This window comes from Podarcis bocagei (genome assembly GCF_964188305.1).
Source record: "Podarcis bocagei genome assembly, chromosome: 6".
NCBI lineage: Eukaryota > Metazoa > Chordata > Lepidosauria > Squamata > Lacertidae > Podarcis > Podarcis bocagei.
Window position 1 is genome coordinate 86,285,721 of NC_138130.1, and position 27,984 is coordinate 86,313,704.

General features: G+C 43.8%; 3 protein-coding genes across 3 annotated transcripts; 2 read left to right on the forward strand and 1 right to left on the reverse strand.

The window, feature by feature from the left end:
- Positions 1–1,554: 1,554 nt before the first annotated feature.
- On the reverse strand, positions 1,555–3,982 carry LOC308589268 (vitelline membrane outer layer protein 1-like). Its single transcript, XM_081198175.1, has 3 exons — positions 3,764–3,982; positions 2,726–2,820; positions 1,555–1,914 (listed from the first exon to the last, which is right to left on the reverse strand). The coding sequence occupies exons 1-3, from the start codon at positions 3,932–3,934 to the stop codon at positions 1,620–1,622; spliced, it is 561 nt and encodes a 186-aa protein (XP_081054301.1). The 5' UTR covers positions 3,935–3,982; the 3' UTR covers positions 1,555–1,619.
- A 3,457-nt stretch (positions 3,983–7,439) lies between these two features.
- Positions 7,440–10,952, forward strand: LOC308588981 (vitelline membrane outer layer protein 1-like). The gene is made up of 3 exons (XM_081197740.1): positions 7,440–7,623; positions 9,620–9,723; positions 10,502–10,952. The coding sequence occupies exons 1-3, from the start codon at positions 7,453–7,455 to the stop codon at positions 10,794–10,796; spliced, it is 570 nt and encodes a 189-aa protein (XP_081053866.1). The 5' UTR covers positions 7,440–7,452; the 3' UTR covers positions 10,797–10,952.
- An 11,579-nt stretch (positions 10,953–22,531) lies between these two features.
- LOC308588968 (vitelline membrane outer layer protein 1-like) lies at positions 22,532–27,366 on the forward strand. The gene is made up of 3 exons (XM_081197727.1): positions 22,532–23,059; positions 26,082–26,176; positions 26,995–27,366. Exons 1-3 carry the CDS (start codon positions 22,850–22,852, stop codon positions 27,287–27,289), a joined length of 600 nt encoding a protein of 199 aa, XP_081053853.1. The 5' UTR covers positions 22,532–22,849; the 3' UTR covers positions 27,290–27,366.
- Positions 27,367–27,984: the final 618 nt, after the last annotated feature.

Consider the following 27,984-nt stretch of genomic DNA (forward strand, 5'->3'; position numbering starts at 1 on the left):
CAATGAATCTGAGAGGGGGGAGCCACTTCCGGGGCCCAGCCATTCTCGTAACAGAGGAAGGAAGGGGGTTGGGCTCAGAAAGTGGATATGCTGGGGGAAACCGAAAGCTTTTTCAGTCGAGACAACTGACGCACCATGATGGAGGCTGACTTTTCAGAGGTCTTGTAAATAGGGTCAAGAAACCAATAAATCTTGTAAATATGGCTGGATTCCCGGACTCTTATCTCTGCTAGCACTCACCAATCATTCCTGACAGTTGGAGACTGTGCATTGGTGATCTATTCATTTCTAGACCCCATTTAAAGAGCAGGACATTGGTTTAAAGCTTAGTAGGTTTGGGACCAGGTTACCTAAAGGACTGCCTGTAGCCATTTGAATGTGTCTAGCCCTAGAGATAGGTTTCTCCCATTGAGATATATTGCATCCATGGGCCCATGCCTGTGGGATTCTCTCACTAGGCACCTAACTAGTGGCCCTAGACAAATTATTTATAATCCGGGGGGAGGGGGAGAATTATACAGTGTCAGCTAAATTCTACATATCTTGTGTACACTTGAAAGAATGTTTGGCGAATTGTATTGAATAGACTTGTCTTTGATTTGTATTTCTTTTCTTTTTTCAGAATACCATATATAATAATGTAATGTTGTCAAGCAAATTTAATAAAATAAATAAACAAAAAACAAAAACAAAAAGCAAAACAAAAAATGGCTTCCTAAGACTATTGCCAGGCAATAAAATCTAAGACAGAAGAGAAGTCAAAACCTCATAGAAGGCTCATGAGGCTCTTTAAGGGAAGCACTCTTTTCACATTTAGAAATGGAAAACAAATGAATCAATAAATGTCATTCATTGAGGCCCATATTTACGTTTCAGGACAAAATGGCTTCAAATAAACAAATAAAATCAGCCCATGAGTACTGAAAACTGATCCCGCTTCCCCTTGGTTTTTATTGTTAGAGGGTATGCTACAATAGTTTCATAATCTGTATTATATTATACACAATATTCACACGCAAGCAGGAAGTACCTTCTGCAGACAATTTGTGTGTTCCTCTATTATTTATTGTCTCTGTGGCTTGCTCATCCAAACGCCAATCTGTGACTTTACTCACTGGCTAAAAATGCTGAAAATTGGAAGCAGGCTTATTTCTCACTAAGTAGTTGGACAGAATAGTGCCTCCACTTTCCCCCTCATATCTTGTCTTCTGGAGATGCTAGATATGCTAGATCGGAATCCAGACTAGCTAATGGTCTAGAAAGGAAGTCAGTATGGCAATTGTATCAGATCTTTCCACTAAGCCATGATGCTCACACCATGACCTTTGGCCAGTCACTCCCTCTCAGCCTAACCTACCTCACAGGGTTGTTGTGAGGATAAAATGGGAGGAGAGAAAAATGTCTGTGCCCCCTTGAGGTACATGGAGGAAAGCTTAGAATTGGAGATAGTGTGTGTGTGTGTGTGTGTGTGTGTGTGTGTGTGTTTCATTGCTTCCCACCCAGAAGTGATAGGTGCAAAATTAAGTAATTAAAATGAAAAGAATCACACACTACTTTCATGCCAATATTTAATTGTGGTTAACATTCACGACTGCTGAAAAGCAGCAGAGATACTTGGTTCAGCCACTGCAAAAGAACACCACATCATTGAGTGCTGTGTCATCGCCCTTGCCTTGGGGAGACTCCACCCTTGTCTGAATGCCATCAATGAATCCGGAGTAGCAGCGACTGCTCCATGGACCAAAATTACCCCAGGAAAGTCCATGGCCCATCAGCCCAGTACCATCTTGGCAGGTGAACTGGATGTTGTTGGCTGCAGTATCGTCACCTTTGCCCTGAGGTTTTTCCACCCTCAGAGAGAAAGAGACTAGATTGCCACGGGGGCAATACTGAATCCCTGTCCAGGATCCCCACCTGCCAAAGAAGACACTGACCGTTAATTAGAAATGGGACAGGAATCTGCTTGCTCCAAAAGGGATCAGGCCATTACTAGCATTGCAAGAGGAGGCTCTTAGTGTCTCAAAGGCTTTGCATTGTATTCAAAAGGTACCTGCTGCTCCTTCCTTCCCTTCTACCTTCCACTCCTAGTGAAGGTAGAGAAACCCATGATCACAGAATCAGGTATTATCGGTGTGTGAGTCTATGAAACTGTTAAATTTCGCAGTCTGCAATAAATATTGTTTGACACAACCTAAGATCTTCTGGGTCTGAGATGACCCAGAATAATTATGTGTTTACGGGAAAAGAGTCGGGAAACCTGAAATGGGGAGAAGCATCAGTTTATTGGGGCTTAACTTGTTTTGAGCTAGGTAGCTCTTCTGAGGCAACAGAACCCTGAGAGGATGTTAATAGGACATCAGAAGATGTAATGTGGGGCATGGGACTTTGGCCCTCCACTTCTTTCTCAAGAAGAATGAGAAACCAGCAACTAGGGACTGGGCCAGAGGGAGCAGTTGGTCAAATTCAAGGTTCTCCTATCAACAGGATCTTGGAGAGGTATGGAATGGTGGGTAAGCGATACTATCTTAGAAGAGAGGTGGTAGACACTTGACGTTGGTTGCTACTGCTCAACCACCCCCCAAAAGAGAACTGGGTAGCCATGTTGACTTGCCCTCCTATCTGGTGCTGATCTAACCCAGCCTAACAAATTTCACTTCAGCCCCTTCAACCATTATCTTACAACGAATTGAACCAAAGCGGAGAGGAATGCAAGAAAGCCACTCACGGTCCAACTGAAGACTCAATAACTGAACCATCCGTGCAGTGCAGGCGGATTCCGTTGAGGGCTGTGTCATCACCACGACCTTGACCTGGCTCTACCTAGAGGGAAAAGAAATGCAGAAAGTGTGATGAATTTTAACTGCTGAACTACTGACATCAATCTAGTTTATATTTTGGGAAATGGTTTTTCCACTTGTATGCTCTCTATGAGTATGGCCACCTCTTGAGATAGTGTCACCAGACCTGGCCCTAATGGTTCCTGAAGTGAGGGTCTTTGTGGAATTTTGGGTGCCAAGTGCCATTTTGAATCTAAATGGCAGACCAAAACATGACTTGATAATACTACATTACATTTTTTCCGTTGTCCAAAATTTTAATGATTTCCATTCCATTCCATTGAGTTAAAATAACCCCTTATATAACAGCTACAATCTTGTGATTTCAATTAGTGTTGATATAATAGGTAATTTATAAAGTTTCAAGTGAGGAACTTTAGCTATAATCCTTATTCTTTCCTGCCTGTGACAATTTTTTTCCATGATGCTTTCCCATCCATATATGGTGTTGTAACCTTTATTCCTCCAACTGTTGGTTGTTCTGTAATGTCTCGGGAGAAGCTCTTATCTTACAGTTTCCAAAACTCACTGCATCGCTTTGTCCCGTGATTCAGCTTCCAATAAACAAGCCGTCTTTGCTGTTTTTCCAGCCTAGGAAGAACAGTCTGAATCCAGACTGCAGATAGTTAATCCAAAAACTTCTCTTCTTGCAGCTGGCAGACTCCTTTCCTCCCTGCCGCTTATTTATGGCCATTCATCCTTATCTCCTTAACACATTCCTTTGTGGATAATCGAGGTTAGGGAGCATTTGATAGCAATTCTGGCCATTAGGCCTAGCATCTCCTTAGTTAAGAGTCCATCCCTGTCCTCTTGCTTCCCCACATTTCTTGTTGAGTTCAAAAACTGTGTTCTGGGGAGTGTTCAGAAAAAAACAAAGGAAGGAGAGAGAGATCTGATTGTGACAGCAACCCAACAGCAAACCTTACCTTCAGTGAGAAGCCATGAGCATATCCCCGTGGACAAAATTGGATCGTCCCCCAAGTGCCCCATGGTCCTCCATTTGTCACTGTGAGGATAGAATTATAGTTCTTGTCTTCTGCATGGGCAAGGCAGCTGAAGAGGATCAAGAAGAGCATAGTAGTGATGGTGAAGTCCATGGAAAGCAATCTATTCTGAATCAAGGTGGAAAGAGTCAAAGAATAGCAGCCTTGAGAATTTATAGCCCAGAGACTTGGGCTGGGTAACATCTGGAAAACGCGGAAAATATCTCAGAAATAATAAACAAGGCGGCACCACTTGTAGATAGATTTGCATGAAATACCTATTGTGTGTCAATATTGGCTACGGAGTTAAGGAAATAGTTTGATTCTGATAAGCTTCTCAGAGTAGCAGGGTATTTGAGTTGGAACCTCTTCAAGCCAAAATAAACATGCAAAAAGTAAACTATTCTGTCTTGATGACGTCCTGCAACTCGCTTGGGTACTATATCCATTCCCTTAGAACAGCTACAATGAGACAGAGGAACTGTCACTAAATGCTGAAGTTAGGAGGTGTGAACGTTCAGTGGAGACAACCAGGAGTGGCCCCATCTTCAGTCACTTAGATGGTGGCAGACTGAATGGCCAGCCAGCCAGCGGATCATGGGGCCACTGTTGTTGCTGGCCAGTGTGTCTTCTCAATCTGCTGCTTGCAAAGTGGCAGTGCAGGTCTCCTTCAGGTCCTTCCACCCCATAATTACAATGAGAAATCAGGTAGGGGAGCAGTAGGTTGTCCCAGACTAGCAACCTTTCTTAACTTCTTACATGCTTATATAATGCAGCCATTCCTAGCCATTGTATATAAACACTTGCATAAAATGGTAACACAGGCATTCTTCAGGGCGCCCTCACCCACAATGCCTCACTCTGAGGAAGGACCTGATGGAAACCTGCACTGCCACTTTGCAGGCAGATTGAGAAGGCACACTGGCCTACTCTTTCCCCCTTCTAAAGGTAGCACTGAGTGGTGCAGCGGAAGCGGCAGGGATCTCATGCACCGTTCCTGGTGTAGATCATCCACCAAGGCCATTTCAGTCTGTTTGCGGGACTGAAAACCAGTATAATTCAGGAATCCCTGGAGTTGAGTCTTCACCTCTTGCTTGAACGCCTTCTCCCAAAGTGATATATTGAAGACTGGCCCTTCATCAGCCATGGCAGCAGTTCTAGCAGTAGAAGAACAAATGGCATGAAAATGGTCAATTCTGGAGTCAGTTTGGGTGTACCATGGATTCTGTAAAAAGAGCATCTACTTTCTCTCCTCCACACCCTTCCCTCTGGCTGCCAGGAGCTGCAGAGCAGATGTCATTAGATGTGTCGTGCCAGCTGAATTTACAGGTTTCTGCTTGGTGTGCTAGCAGAGATCCCGCTGAAGCACAAAGGATCAGGGAACCAGGGAGCAGAACATGAGCAAAAGAGCATGCTCCTCTTCCGTGGTTTCCAGCAACTGGTATTTGGAAACATGGCTGCTTCCAGCTGTGGATCAAATTTAGTGATATGGAGGTGATGGTGTGGAAGCGATTTTGCTTTATTTGAAAAAAGAAAATGAAAACCAGACTTCTTCTACTTCTTCTTTTAAACGTTTTATTGATTATACAAATACCATGTACAAATAAACACAAATTAGTAAAAACATATCTGTATGAGGAGATTCTCCGAATCTCGAGACTTCCCCCCCATCCCATCCATGGAGTCTTATTTTAAGCATTTACAACTGCATATTCATCCGCCATGAATCCTAAAGACTAACTGACATAAAACAACTTTTACAGTGGATAGTACTAGTTTAATATTTGAACAACATCCTCAACAGGAGAGAAGGAGAAATATTATCAATTTCTGGAAAGATAAAAGTATTGCACCATTTTCAGCTCTTGTGAAATATGTTTGCAGAACTTCCTTCTCCATTGAAGGGGGAAAATAACCTTATCAGCAGGATTGCTAAATATTTTTATTACTTTTTGAGTTTTGTAAGCCATAGTGACTTTTCATTTTGGAGCAAGCCTCTTAAAACGGGAAACCATGAGCATGATCAGGCAAATAGGGTAAAGTTAAAGGGTAAAGGGACCCCTGACCATTAGGTCCAGTAGTGGCCGACTCTGGGGTTGTGGTGCTCATCTCGCTTTACTGGCCAAGGGAGCCAGTATACAGCTTCTGGGTCATGTGGCCAGCATGACTAAGCCGCTTCTGGCGAACAAGAGCAGCGCACGGAAACGTCGTTTACCTTCCCACCGGAGCGGGACCTATTTATCTACTTGTACTTTGACGTGCTTTTGAACTGCTAGGTTGGCAGGAGCAGGGACCGAGCAACGCTGGCTCACCCCGTCACGGGGATTCGAACCACCAACCTTCTGATCAGCAAGTCCTAGGCTCTGTGGTTTAACCCACAGCGCCACCTGTGTCCCTTGATCAGGCACATACCAGAGAGTAAATGCTATCAAACTCAGTGGGACCTACTTCTGAGTAGGCATGTAGATAGTATAAGGCACAATTTAAAATAAAGGAACAAACACTCCACATATTCCCTACATAACCACTAGCTGCCGAACCATTGCAATTAAATAATTTAAATAATTTGCCCTTCAAAATGATAGGGAAGGGTAAATACAAAGTGTTTGTATGTCAGCTTCACCATTTTCCTTCGTTTGGTGTAGGCATTTTATTTTCAGTATAAAACAGGATTCTGTTTTCATAGCTGATTGCATGCAGCAATGCCTTCTTTGTGTACTTACATTGTGTAAAGATCTCTGTTGTTCACTAGATCCTAGCTTTAGGCAGGTGTGTGTGTGCAAACACACACACACATCCCTACACATACAAACACATCAGGGAGAAGCTGGGGAATGAAGGGTTGCGTGACGTCATGTACGTCTCTCGACACTGCACAGGCCAGTGCACCTAGTGGAAGGCTGCACTGGCCTGCGTGGTGTTGGGAGATGCGTGTGACACCACTAAACCTGCGGTGTCTCCTGACACTGAGGGGGCCAGGCCCCCTCCCAAAAAATATTGAGAGGGCCAAAGAAACCTCAGCCCCCTAGAATCAGTGAGCCTGATGTGCAGTCATACTGCGGGCAGCAGATTCTGAAGGCACACTGGGCCAGGAACAGTCTATGTGGTCATATGGCTGCTTAGTCCGTCAGGGTCATGGCAGTGGAGATGGAACAGGGCGGCTCTAAGAGCACCATCTGCCATCGAAGAAGTGTAGGTCAGTATGGTTCACGACAGGGCCAGGCCCGGCAGTCACTACTTGAGGTTCACACATCGTGTCCTCAGCTTTTAGTGACAGTTTCTTCCTCCTTTCACTTATTATAGCCGCCCTAAGGAATAATAATGCCCAAGTGAGCAACACGATGTCACCAAGAGGTCATTTTCTTCTGGTTTACTTTGCCTCAGACCAGTTCCAGCCAAAAAAACCCCTTGCAGCTCCAAGAGGTTTAGCAGAATCAAACTGCTTCCTTAATGCCATAGTCACTATTGACACGTAATGCACATTCAATGCAAATACACCTACTGGTAGTCTTCTTTTACCTTTTGCAAGTTTCGAAAGTATTTCCTTGTCTCAGGATACGACCTGGCTCAGACCTCTGGGCTATAAATTCCCAAGGCTGCTTTCCTTCAGCTAGCTTCAGAGCAGAGATACCATGGATCTCACTGCCTCACCTGCGTTCTTCTTGATCCTCTGCTGCTGCCTTGGGCTTGTGGAAGCCCGAGACTTTAATTCCGTCCTTTCTGTGACAAATGGAGGACCTTGGGGTAGCTGGGGGGTAATCCAGTTTTGCCCTCAGGGATATGCTCATGGCTTCTCACTGAAGGTAAGGTTTCCTCCAGGGTTGCTGTCACCATCGGCTCACTTTGAAGTTTCTTTCTTTCTTTCTTTCTTTCTTTCTTTCTTTCTTTCTTTCTTTCTTTCTTTCTTTCTTTCTTTCTTTCTTTCTTTCTTTCTTTCCGCCTTCTGAATGCAGATCTAAAACTCAACAAAAAAGATGGGGAAACAAAAGGGAACTGACAAACTCTTAAGTCTATTAGTCCTCTGCTTTATCTAAATTATGGACAATAAGAGGTTGAGTAGCCAGGTGGTAATTTGGGCCACCAAGTGAAATATATTAGCAACTTATGCAGCAGTGCTATTTTTCTAGAAAAAGAGGTGTCTTGTTCTCTTAGAATGGCAATAGTGCCCACTTGAGAGCTGCCGGAACTGAGTTCTGGCAAGTTCTGGCTGGGAAAAAAGCCCTGGTATGCAGGCAGATTATTTGGTGGTGGATCCTGTTTCACTGCTTGAGGCAAAAGGAGAAGATCCACTTTCCCCTACTGCTGCCGCCACTACCTCAACCACCTACCTTGCCCAAAATCAGTGCTAATGGTGGAGGTGCTTCTCCGCCAATGGTGGAGGCAGCCAGACAGATGGGGTACCCGTGGGCATGCCACCTGGGGGGCTTCTGGCGCCCAAAGCAGCAGTCTCACCCTGCCTAATGACTGGGCCGGCTCTGTTTGGTGGGACTCCTTACATGTAGGAGTTGTTCTACATATCTCCAGATATGTTGGACTCCAGCTCTCATCACCCAGCCAGCATGACAAATGGCCTGGGATGATGGGTGTTATCATCCAGAACGTCTGAGAGGGATGAAAGTTGGGACGTCTGCAGTGTTGGAAGTGATTGCCAGTCTTCAAAAACAATTCACTCAAGGTTGATAATTACGGCTGAACGCAGTGTGTTTCATCACCCACCCACAAAGAATGGCTGGTGTGATAGCTCAGTTGGTTGGCCATGAGACTCTTAATCTCAGGGTTGTGGGTTCAAGCCCTATGTTGGGCAAATAATTCCTGCATCGCAGAGGGTTGGACTAGATGACCCTTGTTTTCCCTTCCAACTCCGATTCTTTAAAAAAACTATGAACGGAACACAGTAATCAGGTTTTACTTGGTGTAGAATTCTTGAAATTAACACACCTGAGTCGTGTTATTACTATCAATGGGACTGCTCTGTACAAATTTTAATGGAATGCTACCCTTTATTTTAAGCCTACGCCCTCCCTCTTAGTCATCTGCCCAGGGAAAGAGCTTTATCTCTATTGCTGCATGGTTAGAAAGGGGTTGCATTTCTATCTCAGGCATGGAAAATCTACACTGGCCATGGTAATAGTATCCAGGTGAGGCTGCAGACTTAAGAGCATGGATAATTCCAGCTGAAAACTGTTGCATCCATGTCAAGTTAATTGAACTTAGATTTCATTGAACTCATGATTTTGTCAGGCTTTGGGGAATCGGATCCCTCCCCTGGTGGCAGTAAATAAGCAGATCAAACGAAAGGAGCGTTCTTACCAAATAAGTTCTTTAATAATCACAGTGAGAAGCAAAGGGCTGTATATCTCTCTAAATATTGGCGTTGCTCCCAGTAAAGGTTCACCCCCTCCGTCAGCATTAATCTACGCCACTCCTACATTGAGTAATCTGAGTTTGTTGCTGTTGCACTTTCTTTTTTATCACTTTCCAAGCCTTAGGCGAAGTAGGGTCAGTAATGCTGTTCAAGGACACCGAATCTGCCAGCTGTCTCTTTCCTGGTGTTTCCTATTCTAGCTGTTCCTCACCCAGTATTTCAAAGCTTTTCCCGTCTGGGCTATGCCCCTCTGCAAACCACTGTTCTAAATCAATACTGTCCTCCTGCCCTTGGGGGCGGACAGATAAATGGGGGGGGGTCTCCCACCATTCCTCCTCAGTCCAGTCCCTGACAGATTTACTTTGACTTTGATTTTTGCACTCCTTGGTTTATCTTCAGATTTAACCCAGTCTCTTTGTCTCTTCTCCCACCAGGTAGAGCCAAACCAAGGTGGTGGTGTCAAGGATGATGATACAGCCCTAAATGGAATTCGCCTGCACTGCACCGACAGTTCAGTAATTGAGTCTGCAAGCGGACCGTGAGCATCTCTCTTGATTTCATTTCCTTTTGCTTGCAATTTTGGGGAAGGTGTTGGTGGGAGGGGCTGAACTGAAATTTGCTATGCTAGGTTAGACCAGCACGAAGAAACCATAGGGTTCACCTCTCAAAGGGAACCAACTCTAGCCTTTTGCTGGCTTCCAACTCAACTTTGCAGGACCCCAAAATTGATAGCAGGCCTGGTTTAAGAGGTTGGCACTGTTGGTCACTTGCCAATCCCTGTATCCCACCTTGAGCTTCCTTTCTTAGCTGCAACTCTTGCTCTCTTTACAAGTTCACTGAATCTCTTTGAGCAAGGGACAGGAGGAAGGACAGGGAGCAGCAGCCTCTGGTTATCTTGCCCTTTCCCTCTTGGTTTGCCATAGATGTTGGCCTCAGAGAAGGAGCTAAGTGAGAAGGCAGTGATGAGACTTAAGGAGGCAAACATCTCATGCCCAGATGATCTTAGGTTGTGTTAAGCAATAATTATGGGAAATGATACATTAAAGTGATAATTAACTGTTTCACAGACTCAGACAGCTACAATACCTGCTTCTGGGTTCCTGGAGAACTGCTTCTGCTCTCACCGGGAGCAGGGAGTGTTGGGGCAGAAAGGAGGGGCAGAGGCAGCTGTTTTGTGAAATTTTGGGCACAACAGTACAGAGCCCTTGAGACTTTGGGTGCATCCTCTTGGAATATTCACATGGACCTGATCTGTTTAGGTGTAAGCAGAAGGCTCCCCATGTGTTACTAATTAACACCAGTGTCTTCTTTGGCAGGTGGGGAAGCTGGACAGGGATTAACTATTGCCCCCAAAGCAATCTGATCTCTTTCTCTCTGAGAGTGGAAGCACCCAAGGGCAAGGGTGACGATACGGCTGCCAACAACATCCAGTTCACCTGTCAAGATGGAACTGGGCTGATGGGCCAGGGACTTACCTGGGGAAATTTTGGCGCATGGAGCAATCGCTGCTCCTCTGGTTATATCTGTGGGATCCAGACAAAGGTGGAGGGTCTCCAAGGCAAGGACGATGATACAACACTTAATGATGTGAAGTTCTTCTGCTGTGACTGAACTCTATGTGCCTGCGCCCTTTACAGCGTATCTCTGCTACTTTTCGGTATTTGTGAAGGTTAACAACAATTAAATATTGTCCTGAGAATTGTGTGTGATTCTTTTGAACAGAATTCTGTACCTATCACTTCTGGATGAGAAGCAATGAAAAATATTAAAGAACTATTCTTAACCTGAAGCACCACTTTAGCTAATGGTGCCTCCTGCTGCCGCTGCGCCCCCGGAGAATGATTTCTGTTCTCATCCTGAAGCAAAGTTCCTAACCTGAGGTACTATTTCTGGGTTAGTGGAGTCTGTAACCTGAAGCGTTGTAACCTGAAGCATATGTAACCTGAGGTACCAATGTATTGATTGATATTATCCTTCCTCACACTAGCAAATTTCTTCATATAGCAGAGTACTGTACATTCCCGTATCACACAGCAGAAAGTTGGCTGCAGACTCGTTAGAATCTCTTAAAATAATAAGCAATTCAATCTGGCTTGCCCAGATTGGGATATGTTCCTGGTAAGACCCCTTTAATCCCCCCTAAAAGAATAAAGACACAACAGTCTTATTCATAAGTAACAAAAAGAAGTTTACTCATGATCGGACAGAGCACTGTGTGATTCCTGAAGGAAGGCTTTAGGCTTAAAGTTACAGATACATAGAAATAGGTTTACCCCATATGGGAGATATCCCAGGGACTGCTGGCTGAGAGCCAGCAGTGCAGTCCAGGTGAAGCAGGAAGCAGGCAGGACGAAAAAGAAGGGAGGTGGCTACATGACTTGGCCTTTTACCAGGTCTGGAAAGGTCATGCCCACCTACTGGTCATATGCAAAGGAAAGGATGCCCCAGCCAGGTGTAACAGGATGTTTAAACTGGCTGGACCAACATTCCCTTGCATGTCCACTCTAGCCAAACAGGTAATGTTGTACTTGACTGCTCCAGTGGATTACATCCCCCTCCACCCCACATTGGAATATGGAGAAAGAGCAGGGCTGGCTGAGTTGCCCAAACGGCTGTTACCAAGAGGTGTATGTCACAATACTGTACTGGTAAATGTCCTGGTTATATATAGCAGCCTTTTATGATATATGGTAAAACCACATGGTAAAATCAACCAGCCTTGAGTGTCAGAAGAGGCTCCCACACCAGAAGTTTCAAGGCAGCCCTTCTGCACCAGTAACATAGTATCTATGGTCAGTGGCTATGACCTCTGTTCACCTCTGTGAGCCAGGCACCCATAGACCGCTCCTGCTACTACCATCACCCTGGTCGGATGCGTTGAGCGGTACCAATTGGTGGAACTGAGAAGTGGAGCCGCAACAGCAGCACCTGGTGCCCAACCCCCTCTCCTCCCTGCAGGTCCCAGTGCATCACTGTGAGGGGTCGGGCCATCTCCTTCCCACACACTCGCCCTTCCCCACTCCCTTTCCCTGGTTGTAGAATTTGGGACATTGCACAAGGCTGGATTAAGCTTTAGGCAAAATAAACACACACTTATCAAGAGAAGGGGGGCACCACAGAAATTTTCCTTTGCCAGATTTACCATGGACCATATATTGCAGCTGAGGAGAAAAGGCTCCCACAATAAATGGAAGAATTACAGGCATATATACTACCACAAGAGCAGTAAATAACAATAAACTAGTAATAATAGAGATTAATGATATACATCAATACAACAAAATTAGATTCTGGTAATTGGTAAAATGCTACTCGGTCCACCAAGGAAGCATTTGCATGACACACCTACACACTGCAGCTGACAAACTAATGCATCATGACACAAAGTTTGGAAAGCTCTCATTTAGGGCTTCTAATGGTCTTAATCCGGCCTTGACCCTGCATGACATGATGAAAAGCGGTGATGGCTTAAGGGTTTTTGTGGTGGTCCCGGTATTTTCTGGGCAGACTATGAATAATAATAATAATAATAATAATAATAATAATAATAATAATAATAATAATTTATACCCCGCCCATCTGGCTGGGTTTCCCCAGCCACTCTGGGCAGCTTCCAACAAAATACTAAAATACCATAACCTATTAAACATTAAAAACTTCCCTAAACAGGGCTGCCTTCAGATGTCTTCTAAAAGTTTGGTAGTTATTTTTCTCTGGTGGGAGGGCGTACCACAGGGCGGGTGGTGGGACATCTGGTGGGAGGGCGTACCACAGGGCGGGTGGTAGGACATCTGGTGGGAGGGCGTACCACAGGGCGGGTGTCACTACCAAGAAGGCCCTCTGCCTGGTTCCCTGTAACTTGTCTTCTTGCAGTGAGGGAACTGCCAGAAGGCCCTTGGCACTGGACCTCAGTGTCCGGGCAGAATGATAGAGGCAGAGACGCTCCTTCAGGTATACTGGACCAAGGCCGTTTAGGGCTTTAAAGGTCAGCACCAACACTTTGAATTGTGCTCGGAAACATACTGGGAGCCAATGTAGGTCTTTCATTGGTTACCTATTCATTTCTAGACCCCATTTGAAGAGCAGGACATTAGGCTTAAAGCTCTAGTAGGTTTGGGACCAGGCTATTTGAAGGATTGCCTGTAGCCATTTGAATGTGTCTAGCCCTAGAGATAGGTTTCTCCCATTGAGATATATTGTATCTGTGGGCCCATGCCTGTGGGATTCTCTCATTAGGCACTGAACTAGCGGCCCTAGATAATTGGGGGGTGGGGTGGGGTGGGGTGGGGAATTATACAGTGAGTCAGTCCCGGACTAGCAACCTTTCTTAACTTCTTACATGCTTATATAATGCAGCCATTTCGAGCCATGGTATATAAACACTTACATAAAGTGGTGACACAGGCATTCTTCAGGGCGCCCTCACCCACAATGCCTCACTCTGAAGAAGGACCTGAAGGAGACCTGCACTGCCGCTTTGCAGGCAGCAGATTGAGAAGGCACACTGGCCAGCAACAACAATGGCCCCATGATCCGCTGGCTGGCTGGCCATTCAGTCTGCCACCATCCAAGTGACTGAAGATGGGGCCACTCCTGGCTGTCTCCACTGAACATTCACACCTCCTTTAAAAAAAAAATATAATTTTTATTAACAGGCCAATCAAATCACATTAATTCCAAATCACATTAGTTCCAAATTATACAGCCAGATTTTTAAAATTTTGTTGGGGGTACCCATACTTCAAGCTCCGAAAGGATCCAAACTTCACTCTTGCTGCTGCTTTAATTAAACAGTTCTATCCAGTTCTGTCCAGATAGTCTCTTTGTTATTTTCCTCATCTTGTTGTTGTTATCATATATTCCTTTCTTTGTGATCTCTGATAATCTTCACAAGTGGGTTGAAAACAAACATATCCTGTGTGGGTTTTGCACTCTCCAAGAGTCATATCACATAAAGGACAGATGCCATTTCCACACCTCCGTAAAGAACATTCCCACAGTCTGTCCGCTGATTTCCACAGGCTTGCCAATCTATATCTCAGGGGGCCCTGCCAGGTCAAGATCACATTCTGATAACCATACATTCACATTCCGATGACCCTGGTCCTCCTCCCCCTCGTCCTCCTATGGGCAAGCCTGTCTTAACGAAACTCCATTTATAACTGCGTCATAAAACTTTCTTTCCATTCCCCGATGTTTCCACCAGTCCTCTCTTTGATCAGTAATTCATTTCCACACAGTTCTTAACTCCTGCTTGTGATTAGTAATTTGCAACGATTCTTCTCTCTGGAGGGGACGGTTATTAGTACTCACATAAGACAAAAAAAGAAAAGTTTTTTCCTCCCCCCCTTTCCGTTTCACTCCAACATACCAATCTTTTAATGATGATTCTTCACTTGATTTATTTGTCCAGCCCGTCGCTCCGCTCACAGAGATCCCATTAATCAGCAGTCTTTACTCCTGATCTTCACATGATGAATGTGCATTAGCTTCTTTCCAATTATATATTTCCAATTATATATTTCGAGCTAATGCGAGCCAGTGCACGATTAGAGACAGCGTCAGGGAGAGCCGACCTCACCCGAGGGCTTTGTGCCAAGTGTCCTCACCCCCTTCTTTCAACTCCGGGGGTGAATTATGGACACAGCTGGCAAGGCAGTCCCCCCCCCCATTCCCTTGGGGGGGCAAGGGAGGCTGCATACTCCCATATCAGCCTCTTAATTACCTCGTGTGGGTCGGAGAGATGTTATTGTCAGCCATCTTCCAATGCGCCCCTGGTGGCCCCCCCGAACATTCACACCTCCTATCTTCAGTATTTGGTGACAGGTCCTCTGTCCTGAATTCTCATTGTAGCTGTGCTTTTTATTATTATTAATTATTTTTATTAAGATTTTGCAACAACTTTTAACATAATCAAAAATTCAAATTACATTTTACATTTTCAATTACGCCCCCCTGACTCCCCACAACGTCCCTTTCTGGTTTATTGCAAATTTACTTCTTCTGCTTATAATTTTGTATGCCTTATGTATTAAAATTAAAGTTGTACCTTGTCAGTCAGTTCTTCACATTTTAACCTCATACTTATGTTTTCTATTTGTATTTGTCCATTGTAAGCGTATTACTCAAATCCTGCAAGTGAGTTCATTTCAGTGCATTGTTTCTGTATATACATCATAAGAGGTTCCCAATCTTTTTAAAAAGTCCGTATTGCCCTTATCTGTAAGTCTCTCAGTTAGCTTCGCCATTTCAGTGTATTCTATCAACTTTTCTTGCCATTGTTCTTTTGTTGGTATTTCATCGCTTTTCTGTCTTTGAGCTAGTAGAATTCTGGCCGCTGTTGTTGCATACATAAATAAATTCTTGTCTTTTGGTAAATCTTGTCCTATAATACCTAATAAAAAGGCTTCTGGTCTTTTAACAAAGGTTATCTTGAACATTTTTTCCCCAATTCATTATAAACCATATCCCAATAGTTTCTAATTATTTTACAATTCCACCACATATGAAAAAATGTACCTTCCTTTTCTTTGCATTTCCAGCATTTGTTGGAGCTTGTTCTATGCATTTTGGCCATTTTCACCGGTGTAATATACCATATACCGCATTTTTCGCCCTATAAGACGCACTTTCCCCCCTCCAAAAATGAAGGGGAAATGTGGGTGCGTCTTATGGGGCGAATGCAGACTCCTTGGCTTCAGCGATAGCAACACAAAGCCTCCGAAGCCTGCGCTCCGGAGGCTTCGCGTTGCTTCCGCTGAAGCCAGGAGAGTCTGCTGTTTGAGGCTGGCGGTGGGGGAAAGCAGCGCTTCCCCCATCGCCAGCCCCAGAGGATGGGGGGCAGCGGGAAGGTGCGCAACGCCTTGCCGCTACTCTCCAACCCCCCTTTGGGCTTTTGCGGGAGATGGGTAAATTCCCCCACCTCCCGCAAAAGCAGGCAAAAGCCGCGCGCTCTTTAAAGGGGCTCTGCGGCTTCTGCTGGCTTTTCTATGAGGCGGGGAATTCCCCACCTCCTAGAAAAGCCTGCAGGAGCCGTGCACCCTTTAAAAAGCGCGCCGCTCTTGGGGGCTTTTCCTCAAGGAGGGAGAAGGGACTGACTGGCCGAATCAGTCCCTTCTCCCTCCTTTGGGCTTTTGCGGGAGATGGGGGAATTCCCCCACCTCCCGCAAAAGCCCGCAAAAGCCGTGCGCTCTTTAAAGGGGCTCCCCGGCTTTTCTACGAGGGGGAAATTCCCCCACCTCCTAGAAAAGCCTGCAGGAGCCGTGCACCCTTTAAAGAGCAAGCGGCTCTTGGGGGCTTTTCCCCAAGGAGGGAGAAGGGACTGACTGGCCGAATCAGTCCCTTCTCCCTCCTAGTCGAAAAGCCCGCAGGAGTCAAGTGGGGCTCCTGTGGGCTTTTGCGGGAGGTGGGGGAATTCCACCACCTCCTGCAAAAGCAGGAAGAAGGTCTTGGAGTAGCGCACAGGCTGCTTGCAGCCTGTCTGCTGCTCCCAGAGCTGCGGGGGGGGGGGAATCATATTTTTTTCCTTGATTTCCCCCCCTGAAAACTAGGTGCGTCCTATGGGCCGGTGCGTCTTATAGGGCGAAAAATACGGTATACATCATTTTCATATAATTCTCTATCAACAGTATGCAGTCTGTAAATTTTAAATTACTTCGCCATAACTTTCCCCAATCTTCCATGTGTATATTATGTCCTATATCTTGTGCCCATTTAATCATTACTGATTTTACCTCCTCATCTTTTGTCTCCCATTCTAACAATAAACTATAAGTTTACTTTAATAATTTACCATTCTCTTCTATTATTTCTCTTTAGAATCTAGATGTGGTATAACTAAATCATTTCTTATTGTCTTCATTAAAAACATCATTTAATTGTCAATGTTGCAGCCAGTTGTAAACCAAATCTTTTATTTTATCATAAACTTTAAGCCTTAGTTTCCCTTCTCTTTCTGCCAATAAATCTCTATATGTTGGGCATTTTGCCTCCATATTTATTCTTTTGATTGACATCGCCTCTGTTGGGGCTACCTACCAGGGTGTTTTTTGCTCTAATAAGTCTTTATATTTTCCCCATACTTTTATTAATGCTTTCCTAATTATATGATTGTAAAGTCCTTTATGTATCTTCCCTTTATTATACCATAAATACGCATGCCAACCAAATATGTTATCATGTCCCTCCAAATCTAATAAATCAGTATTTTCTAACTTAACCCAATCCCGAATTCAAGTAATGCGGCTTGCCTCATAATACAATTTTAAATCTGGAAGAGAGAAACCTCCTCAGTCCTTAACACCTGTTAATATTTTATATTTTATTCTCGGCTTCTTTCCTTTCCAGATAAATTTGGATATATCTTTTTGCCACTTCTTAAAGAAAACTGCATCACTTATTACCGGTGTTGTTTGTATTTGGAAAACATTCATTTTGATTGCTGCAATTCTTCCTAATAAGGAAAGATTTGTCCCCCCTCCATATTTCTAGATTCCTTTTTACCTCATTCCAGCATTTTTCATAATTGTCTTTATAGATATTAATATTCCTGGTTGTGAGACAAATTCCCAAATATTTAACTTTTTAATGAGTTTCTATTCCTATGATTTGAGACAATTCTTTTTTATCTGCTTCTTTTAAATTTTTAACTAATAATTCAGTCTTGTTTTTATTTAATTTAAATCCTGCTACTTGGCCAGACTCCTGATTTTTTCCTATAACTTTTGGGAGAGAGTCTTTAGGTTCTTCTACCATAATTACAAGATATTCTGCATAGGCTTTTAATATATATGTTTTTTTGCCTATTTTAATTCCTTTAATATTTTCATCTGCTCTGATATTTCTAGCAAGTACCTCCAACACTAATATAAATAATAAAGGTGATAATGGACATCCTTGTCTTGTGTCTTTTTGAATTTTGCATTCCTCTGTTATCACCTAATTTACAATTAATTTTGCTTTTTGGTCTGAATATATGGCTTGAATTCCTTTCCTAAATTTATCTCCAAATTTCGTTTCTTGAAAAATTTCCCCATGAATTCCCAAGAGACATTGTCGAAGGATTTTTCCGCATCTATGAACATCAGTGCTGCTTCCTTTTCATTTCTCAATTCCAGGTATTCTATGATGTCAATAATATTCCTAATATTATCCTTCATTTGTCTTCCTGGAAGGAATCCGGCCTGATCTTGATGTATATAATCTTTCAGTACTAATTTCATCCTATAGGCCATTATGTTAGCAAATAGTTTATAATCATTATTTAATAATGAAATCAGTCTATAATTATTAACTGCTAACACATCAGCCTCTTGTTTTGGAGTTAAAGTTATATATGCCTCTTTCTATGTCTCTGGGGCTTTCCCTGAAGTTAAAATTTCATTCATTATCTCCTGTAATGGTTTCAACAATTGATTGTTCAATTTCTTATATTATTTTGCTTTTAATCCGTCTGGTCCTGTCGATTTCTCTATTTTTGCTAAGTTGATTGCATCTAGTATTTCCTGTATTGTTATGTTGGCATTTAAAATTGTTAATTTCTCTTCTGCTATCCTTGGCAGAGTACTACCCTTCAGGTATCGATCTATATCTTTACTTTTTTCTCTTCCTTTTCTATATAGTTCTGTAAAATATTTAATAAAAACCTTCCTAATTAGGGGTTGTCTATAATTTTGTCATTTAATTTAATTTTCTTTATAATTTTTTTTGCTCATTTTTGTTTAACTGCCATGCTAATAATTTCCCTGGTTTGTTTGCATACTCAAAATATTTCTAGTTACAGATAGGTAGCCGTGTTGGTCTGCCATAGTCAAAATAAAAAAATTCCTTCCAGTAGCACCTTAAAGACCAACTAAGTTAGTTCTTGGTATGAGCTTTCGTGTGCATGCACACTTCTTCAGATACCAATCTGAAGAAGTGTGCATGCACACGAAAGCTCATACCAAGAACTAACTTAGTTGGTCTTTAAGGTGCTACTGGAAGGAATTTTTTTATTTTCAAAATATTTCTGTTTCATTCTTTTTATCTTCCACTCTATTTCTTGGTTAATAATCATTGAATATTGTGTTTGTAACAATTTTATTGCTTGTTTTATGGACTCTTTATTTGGTCTGTTTATTAGCTATCTTTCATTTTTCATTAATGCCTCTAAAATCTCCCTTTTCTTTTTCTCTCCCTGTTTTCTTCTGTACGTGTTTTGCTGAATAAATAGACCATTCACGATCGCTTTACTGGCATCCCATACTACTTGATTTTTTATATATAATAATATTTATTCCTTTTACAACAATTTAAACACTTACAAAAGAAAAAAGAAAAAACAGTACATCACAATACAAAAACACTACATAAAAATTAACAAAACAAGACAAAAACAATTTAAAAACACATCAAAAACAAAAAAGGAAAAAACTTCCAATAACTTATCTTTCTTTCACATATTTCCACGGCCTCCTCACACCTCCCTTTTTGTATTCCACTTCTATTAATTATTTCAGCAATTCCTTTCCACCTCCCCCTGTTTTCTATCCTATAATTATCTTAACACATTTTAACCTTATTTTCCTTTAATACTCTACTAATCTATTTATACTTAATTCCTTATAACATTTCTACTGAAGCCATATAACTTCATTCCAACATTCTTCTAACATTCTTTAATTTTACAATATTTCTATAAATAATCTTAAAACTTTTCCCAGTCTTCTTCCACCGACTCTTCTCCCTGGTCTCAGATCTTGCCAGTCTTTCCCGCCAATTCCATCTAGTCCATCAACTTCATCTGCCATTATCCAACACTTCAGTGCTTCCAAGAGACAACCATTCTCTCAGCCAGCAAGAAGCAGATGGTTCACAACAAAGTTTAGGGGTGTGGCAGGGCAGGTCCACCTCCTTCTTTGGCATCCGTCAATATCTTAAATTTTACTCGAGGCTTCCTGCCCTGCCAAACCAATCCAGAAACATCCCTCTGCCACCTCCTGAAACAATCCATCCCATCCAAAACTTGCACTGTTTGGAACAAAAGCAACATCCCCGGCAACACAGCAACCCTCATCCCCACCCCAACAGCTCGGCCCAACAATAGCAACTTCAGATTTGTCCATATTTCCCAATCCCCCTTCTCTTCAATCCAATGTCCTTCACAGTTACCCTTAAATAAATTCACATTTTTGGCGGTCATACTGACCCCCAAAAGCCTCTCTTTCTCAACCGATGTTAGTCCTATCTCCTCCTGAAGCTCTGTCAAGCTTTCCTTTCCCAATTCAGGTAGGGTTTCTTTAAGTTCCATCATATCAGATGTCAACTTATGTTCATCGAGTTGCCTTTGAATGGATGGGGCTCTCTCACACTCCAGTTGTATTGTTTTACATTCAGCAGCAGGGGTTTTCTCCCTGACTTCATCCGCAGTTTGCCGTATCAAGGTAAATTCCTGTATCAGTCTCTGGATGGTTTCTGTGTTGGTGTTCACCTCTTGTCCCAAATTGTCTGTTTTCCTGTGAAGCTGTTCCAGCGAATCGTTTATTTTCACTAATACGACCACTAAGGCCTCTTCTGTCGACATTTCGTCTGTTTTTTCCTTTCCATCTGCCATAACACTTGAAAGATTCAAGGTCAATCCCAGAGTCTCACAATTCTTATCTTGCAGCTGGAAATCCCCCTAGCCCAGCTCTTATAAAGTAACCAATTTCAGAGACTTCCACTAGGAGGAAACAGTTTCTATTTATAATAGTCAACAATCTCCCCTTTAAACGCAACTCATACAATCCAAAGTTATTTTCAGTTTTCAGTTACTTTTTACTCCTTTTTAGAAGCAGCCGGAGACAATAGAAACAATGTATTTCTCTTACTTTGCTAGCTGTCAAGGAACGTTCTAAGTGCTGTCAATGAACATTCCAAAACGTCAGTCCTACTGGCAGCCCGTTTCCAGGGTCAGAGCGGTGGTATTTTAATTCCCTTCACTCTCTCCTGCAGGCATACTCAGTCCACAACTTCCCCCCTTCTTCTCCTGCCTCCAAGGGGGGTTTTATGCTCTTTACCGATGAAAATTTAGTCTTTTACAAAAGGCTTTCCAAGACTTCAGCCTACAGCCTCCTTGCCTCAGTCTGTTTACAAATAGGGAAGGCGGACTTCCTGTTTCGAACCTCCCCGTTTCGATGCCAAATTAAACATTTAAAATCCGATTCTCCCGTTTCAGCTCTACTCATGGGTAATTACTTTGGAGTCAAATTGTCCACAGGAAAAAGTCAATGCTCTCCGGCAACAGCTATGCGGCTTTGCTCCGTGGAAGAAGCAAACGATTTGAAGCACCGTGCCGCTCACCCCACGTCGCTCCGGATCCCCGAACCCGGGTTTCCCCGTGAGTAGAGGAGGCGCAAAAGGTGCCCGCCGAATCCCATGTTCACAGGCTTCTCCCGCCTGTGATTTTTATGGGTCTCCGCCTTCGCCGTGGCAGCCAGACCCAAATTTCCACGGAGCAGATTCCTCCCGATCAGAGGAAATCCGCCATTGCCGGAGGCACCAACCCGGAAGTCTCCCCCATACTACTTGAATTTTGGTGTCTTTGTTAAGATTTAGATCAAAATAATCTTCTAAGGTTTTTTGTGCTTTTTAAAAAAAATTTAGATCCTCTAACAAGTCCTCATTTTATCTCCAACTAAAAGTGGATTGAATTTCATCTTGCATTTCCAAAAATTCAGGGCTATGATCTGATATTGTTCTTGGGATAATCTGTATTTTCCTTACCCTCAACTCTAATTCTTTAGACACCCATATCACAGTGATTCTTGCACTTTCCCCATGTACATTAAAGTGAAATGTGAATTCTCATTGTATCTGTTCTAAGGGTGTGGATATAGCACCCAAGTGAGTTGCAGGACTTCATCAAGACAGAATAGTTTACTTTTTGCAGGTTTATTTTGGCTTGAAGAGGTTCCAACTCAAATACCCTGCTACTCTGAGAAGCTTATCAGAATCAAACGATTTCCTTAACCCCCAGCCAATATTGATACACCTTAGGTATTTAATGCAAATATATCTACAGGTGGTGCTTTCTTGTAGTGGCACTTTCTCTTGTCTTTCACCTTTCCTGAATTATCATTGTATCTGTTAGGGTGCTCACTGGAAGGACAGATCCTGAAGCTGAGGCTCCAATACTTTGGGCACCTCATGAGAAGAGAAGACTCCCTGGAAAAGACCCTGATGTTGGGAAAGATGGAGGGCACAAGGAGAAGGGGATGACAGAGGACGAGATGGTTGGACAGTGTTCTTGAAGCTACCAGCATGAGTTTGACCAAACTGCGGGAGGCAGTGGAAGACAGGAGTGCTGGGCATGCTCTGGTCCATGGGGTCACAAAGAGTCAGACACAACTAGATGACTAAACGACAACAACAGAATACCCAAGTGTGTTGCTGTACACAGTAGAGGCAGAGGGGATTAATTTTTGCAAGATTAATTCCCCTTGGTTGAGTTCAAGATCAGATTGCAGTAACTCTGGGTAGTTCAGTGGAATCAACCTGTTTCACAACGTTCCTTGCCACTGCTGAAATGATGTGGTTTTAACGAAACTTTGTCTACAGGTGGTGTTACCTAATCTCTTACTGTGTTCTGAAATAAGTGACACAGCTGAAATTTCTGGGCTATATATTCTCAAGGCTGCTATTCTTTGATGGACTATTTCCACATTATTCAGAATAGATTGCTTTCCATGGACTTCACCATCACTACTATGCTCTTCTTGATCCTCTTCAGCTGCCTTGCCCATGCAGAAGACAAGAACTATAATTCTATCCTCACAGTGACAAATGGAGGACCATGGGGCACTTGGGGGACGATCCAATTTTGTCCATGGGGATATGCTCATGGCTTCTCACTGAAGGTAAGGTTTGCTGTTGGGTTGCTGTCACAATCAGATCTCTCTCTCCTTCCTTTGTTTTTTTCTGAACACTCCCCAGAACACAGTTTTTGAACTCAACAAGAAATGTGGGGAAGCAAGAGGACAGGGATGGCCTCTTAACTAAGGAGATGCTAGGCCAAATGGCCAGAATTGCTATCAAATGCTCCCTAACCTCCATTATCCACAAAGGAATGTGTTAAGGAGATAAGGATAAATGGTCATAAATAAGCGGCAGGGAGGAAAGGAGTCTGCCAGCTGCAAGAAGAGAAGTTTTTGGATTAACTCAGTGTTTCCCAACCTTTTTTGGGCAAAGGCACACTTGTTTCATGAAAAAAATCTCGAGGCACACCACCATTACAGCCCCGTGACGTCAGCGCGCAGCGTCACGCCGGGAGGGACATGAATTGCTAGCAAATTACATAATCACCTCCTTGAGGGCTGGCTCATCTTCTCCGAAGGCAGAACCCCATTAATTAACAGGACAGACTCACACCATAGCCAAGACGAGGGGGGAAAACCTCAGTCATGCACAGTCATGCACATGTGGGGGCTAAATGAGGACGAAGACCGGGCAGAGAGCAGGGTTCAAATCACCCCACCTGGCCAGGACAATCCCTGGGTGCTCCCTTGGGCCACTCGCCTGACCCACCTCGCAGGGCTGTTGTTGCGAGGATAACACGGGGAGAACCACGCGCGCCCCCGGGAGCTCCTTGGAGGAGAAAGCGGGCGATGAATGCAATTCACGAAATATATGAGAGGCGACCAGGTTTTGCAGGTGAGGGGCCCCCGCCAGCCTCCGCTTCCAACACCCGGCGCAACGACGCCGAAGTTTCCCCCCTGGCTCGGCTCGGGGAGCAGCGCTGCTCCCCCCGGCTCCCCTTCACCCTCCCGGCTCTCTCTGCCGCCCACTGGGGACCCCCCTCACCTGCCAAGTCCGGAGCGCCGGTGGAAGTTGCATGCATGCATGCAGGGCGCCGCGTTGCCATTGCATTGCACTGCACTCCATGCAACGCCTGCACGCATGCATTGCCTTGCACGCCCTCCAAGGGGTCTCCCCGCGGTCCGATGCGTCCCCTCCGGCGCGGATGCAGCATTGCAAAAATAAACCCCCCCGACACAGCCCTACCTGGGGGGCAGCCTCCGCCTCCGCCGCTCCGCCTCCGCGGGGATCCCCGGGCTCCATCCTGCCGCCCGATCTCCGCGGGGGCGCAGGCAGGCTGCGCGGGGTCTGCGCGGAAGAGCCCCTGCCCGCCCAGCCGCCGCCGCCGCGCTCATTCCATGGCCGGGAGAAGAGCGCTTCAAACAAAACGCCCGGCCCACCAGGCCACGCTTGGAAACTTAGCTCGCGCACCCTGCGCGGGCGCGGAGCCCAAAGGCGAGGGGACTACGGATCCCGGCAGCCCCCGCGCCGGGGACGGAGGGGGAGAGGCCGGGTGCAGGGATGGAGGGACGGGTGGGCGAGCGAGTGAGTGAGTGGCAGCCGCCAAGCCTTGGCCGAGAGCCAGGAAGGGCCTCCCCGGAGGAGGAGGAGGAGGGAGGCGCAGAGTGGGAGGGAGGGAGCGAACCCCAGGGGTCATCTAGTGACGGCGCCCCAATCGAAAATGTGACTTAAAAAAAAAATCTTTCGAATTTTTTAATTTTTCCCGCGGCACACCAGGCAACATCTCGCGGCACACTAGTGTGCCGCGGAACAGTGGTTGGGAAACACTGGATTAACTATCTGCAGTCTGGATTCAGACTGTTCTTCCGAGGCTGGAAAAACAGCAAAGATGGCTTGTTTACTGGAAGCTGAATCACGGGACAAAGCGATGCAGTGAGTTTTGGAAACTGTAAGATAACAGCTTCTCCCGAGACATTACAGAACAACCAACAGTTGCAGGAATAAAGGATACAACACCATATAGTGTTGTATCATTGTATATAACACCATATTGTATACAACACCATATAGTGAGAAGTGAGGTTACAGAGAACCAGGCAGAGGGCCTTCTTGGTAGTGGTGCCTGCCCTGTGGAACACCCTCCCATCAGATGTCAAGGCAATAAGTATCTGCCTTACTTTTAAAAGACATCTGAAGGAAGCCCTGTTTAGGCAAGTTTTTAATGTTTAATGCTGTATTATGTTTTAATATTCAGTTGGGAGCCGCCCAGAGTGACTGGGAAACCCAGCCAGGGGGGTGGGCAGTGCCGGATTTACGTATAAGCTAAACAAGCTATAGCTTAGGGCCCCCACTCTCTTGGGGGCCCCTCAAAAAATTAAATGGAAAAAAACCTGGATGTACATTTCCAAAATATAAGTTAAGTTCAACAACTACTTTGATAAAATACATATTTTGTTATGTGCAAATGGCTTTAGATACGTTTAAGTTCCATAAATGACCATATAGCAGATATTCAACGCAAAAAAAGTGACAATTTGTTGTTGACAACAACAACAGGACATATAAAGGGCCCCATTACCTTCAGTAGCTTACGGCGTCATCAAACCTAAATCAGGCCCTGTGGGCGGGGTGTAAATTATAAATTATTATTGCAATATTATATGGATGGGAAAGCATCATGGGGAAAAATTATCACAGGCAGGAAAGAATAAGGATTACAGCTAAAGTTCCTCACTTGAAACTTTATAAATTACCTATTATATCAACACTAATTGAAATCACAAGATTGTAGCTGTTATATAAGAGATTATTTTTACTCAGTGGAATGGAATGGAATGGAAATTATTAAAATTTTGGAACTCAGAAAAAAATGTAATGCAGTATTGCCAAGTCATGTTTTGGTTTGCGATTTAGATTCAAAACGGCGCCTGGTACCCGAAATTCCACAAAGACCCTCACCTCAGGAATCATTAGGGCCAGGTCTGGTGACACTATCTCAAGAGGTGGCCATACTCATAGAGAGCATACAAATGGAAAAACCATTTCCCAAAATATAAACTAGATTGATGTCAGTAGTTCAGCAGTTAAAATTTATCACACTCTCTGCATCTCTTTTCCCTCTAGGTAGAGCCAGGTCAAGGTCGTGGTGATGACACAGCCCTCAACGGAATCCGCCTGCACTGCACGGATGGTTCAGTTATTGAGTCTTCAGTTGGACCGTGAGTGGCTTTCTTGCTTTCTTCTCCACTTTGGTTCAATTCTTTGGAAGATAATGGTTGAAGGGGCTGAAGTGAAATTTGTTAGGCTGGGTTAGATCAGCACCAGATAGGAGGGCAAGTCAACATGGCTACCCAGTTCTCTTTTGGGGGGGGGGTGATTGAGCAGTCGCAACCAACATCAAGTGTCTACCACCTCTCTTCTAAGATAGTATCGCTTACCCATCATTCCATATCTCTTCAAGATCCTGTTGATAGGAGATCCCTGAATTTGACCAACTGCTCCCTCTGGCCCAGTCCCTAGTTGCTGGTTTCTCATTCTTCTTGAGGAAGAAGTGGAGGGCCAAAGTCCCATGCCCCACATTGCATCTTCTGATGTCCTATTAACATCCTCTCAGGGTTTTGTTGCCTCAGAAGAGCTACCTAGCTCAAAACAAGTTAAGCCCCAATAAACTGATGCTTCTCCCCATTTAAGGTTTCCCACCTCTTCCAGTAAACAGATAATTATTCTGGGTCATCTCAGACCCAGAAGATCTTAGGTTGTGTCATACAATATTTATTGCAGATATCAATGTGTAATTTAACAGTTTCATAGACTCACACACCAATAATACCTGATTCTGTGATCATGGGTTTCTTTGCCTTCACCAGGAGTGGAGGGTAGAGGGGAAGGAAGGAGCAGCAGGCACTTTCTGAATACAATGCAAAGCCTTTGAGACACTATGAGGATCCTTCTGTAATGCTAGTAATGACCTGATCCCTTTTGGAGCAAGCAGATTCCTGTCCCATTTCTAATTAACGGTCAGTGTCTTCTTTGGCAGGTGGGGATTCTGGACAGAGATTCAGTATTGCCCCCGTGGCAATCTAGTCTCTTTCTCTCTGAAGGTGGAAGAACAGCAGGGCGAAGGCGATGATACAGCAGCCAACAACATCCAGTTCACCTGCCAAGATGGTACTGGGCTGATGGGCCATGGACTTGCCTGGGGTAGTTTTGGTCCATGGAGCAGTCGCTGCTACTCCGGATTCATTGATGGCATTCAGACAAGGGTGGAGTCTCCCCAAGGCAAGGGCGATGACACAGCACTCAATGATGTGGTGTTCTTTTGCACTGGCTGAACCCCAAGTACCTCCCTGTATCTCTGTTGCTTTTCAGTAGTTATGAGCGTTAACCACAATTAAATACTTGCTTGAAAGTAGTGTGTGATTCTTTTCATTTTAATTACCTAATTTTGCACCTATCTCTTCTGGAGGAGAAGCATATCTCTTTCTCTCATCTATCTATCTATCTATCTATCTATCTATCTATCTATCTATCTATCTATCTATCTATCTATCTATCTATCATCTATCTCTATCTATCTATCTATCATCTATCTATCTATCTATCTATCTATCTATCTATCTATCTATCTATCTATCATCTATCATCTATCTATCATCTATCTATCTATCTATCTATCTATCTATCTATCTATCTATCTATCTATCTATCATCTATCTATCATCTATCTATCTATCATCTATCTATCTATCTATCTATCTATCTATCTATCTATCTATCTATCTATCTATCTATCTATCTATATCATCTATCTATCTATCTATCATCTATCTATCTATCATCTATCATCTATCTATCTATCTATCATCTATCTATCTATCTATCTATCTATCTATCTATCATCTATCTATCTATCTATCATCTATCTATCTATCTATCTATCTATCTATCTATCTATCTATATCATCTACTATCTATCTATCTATCTATCTATCTATCTATCTATCTATCATCTATCTATCTATCTATC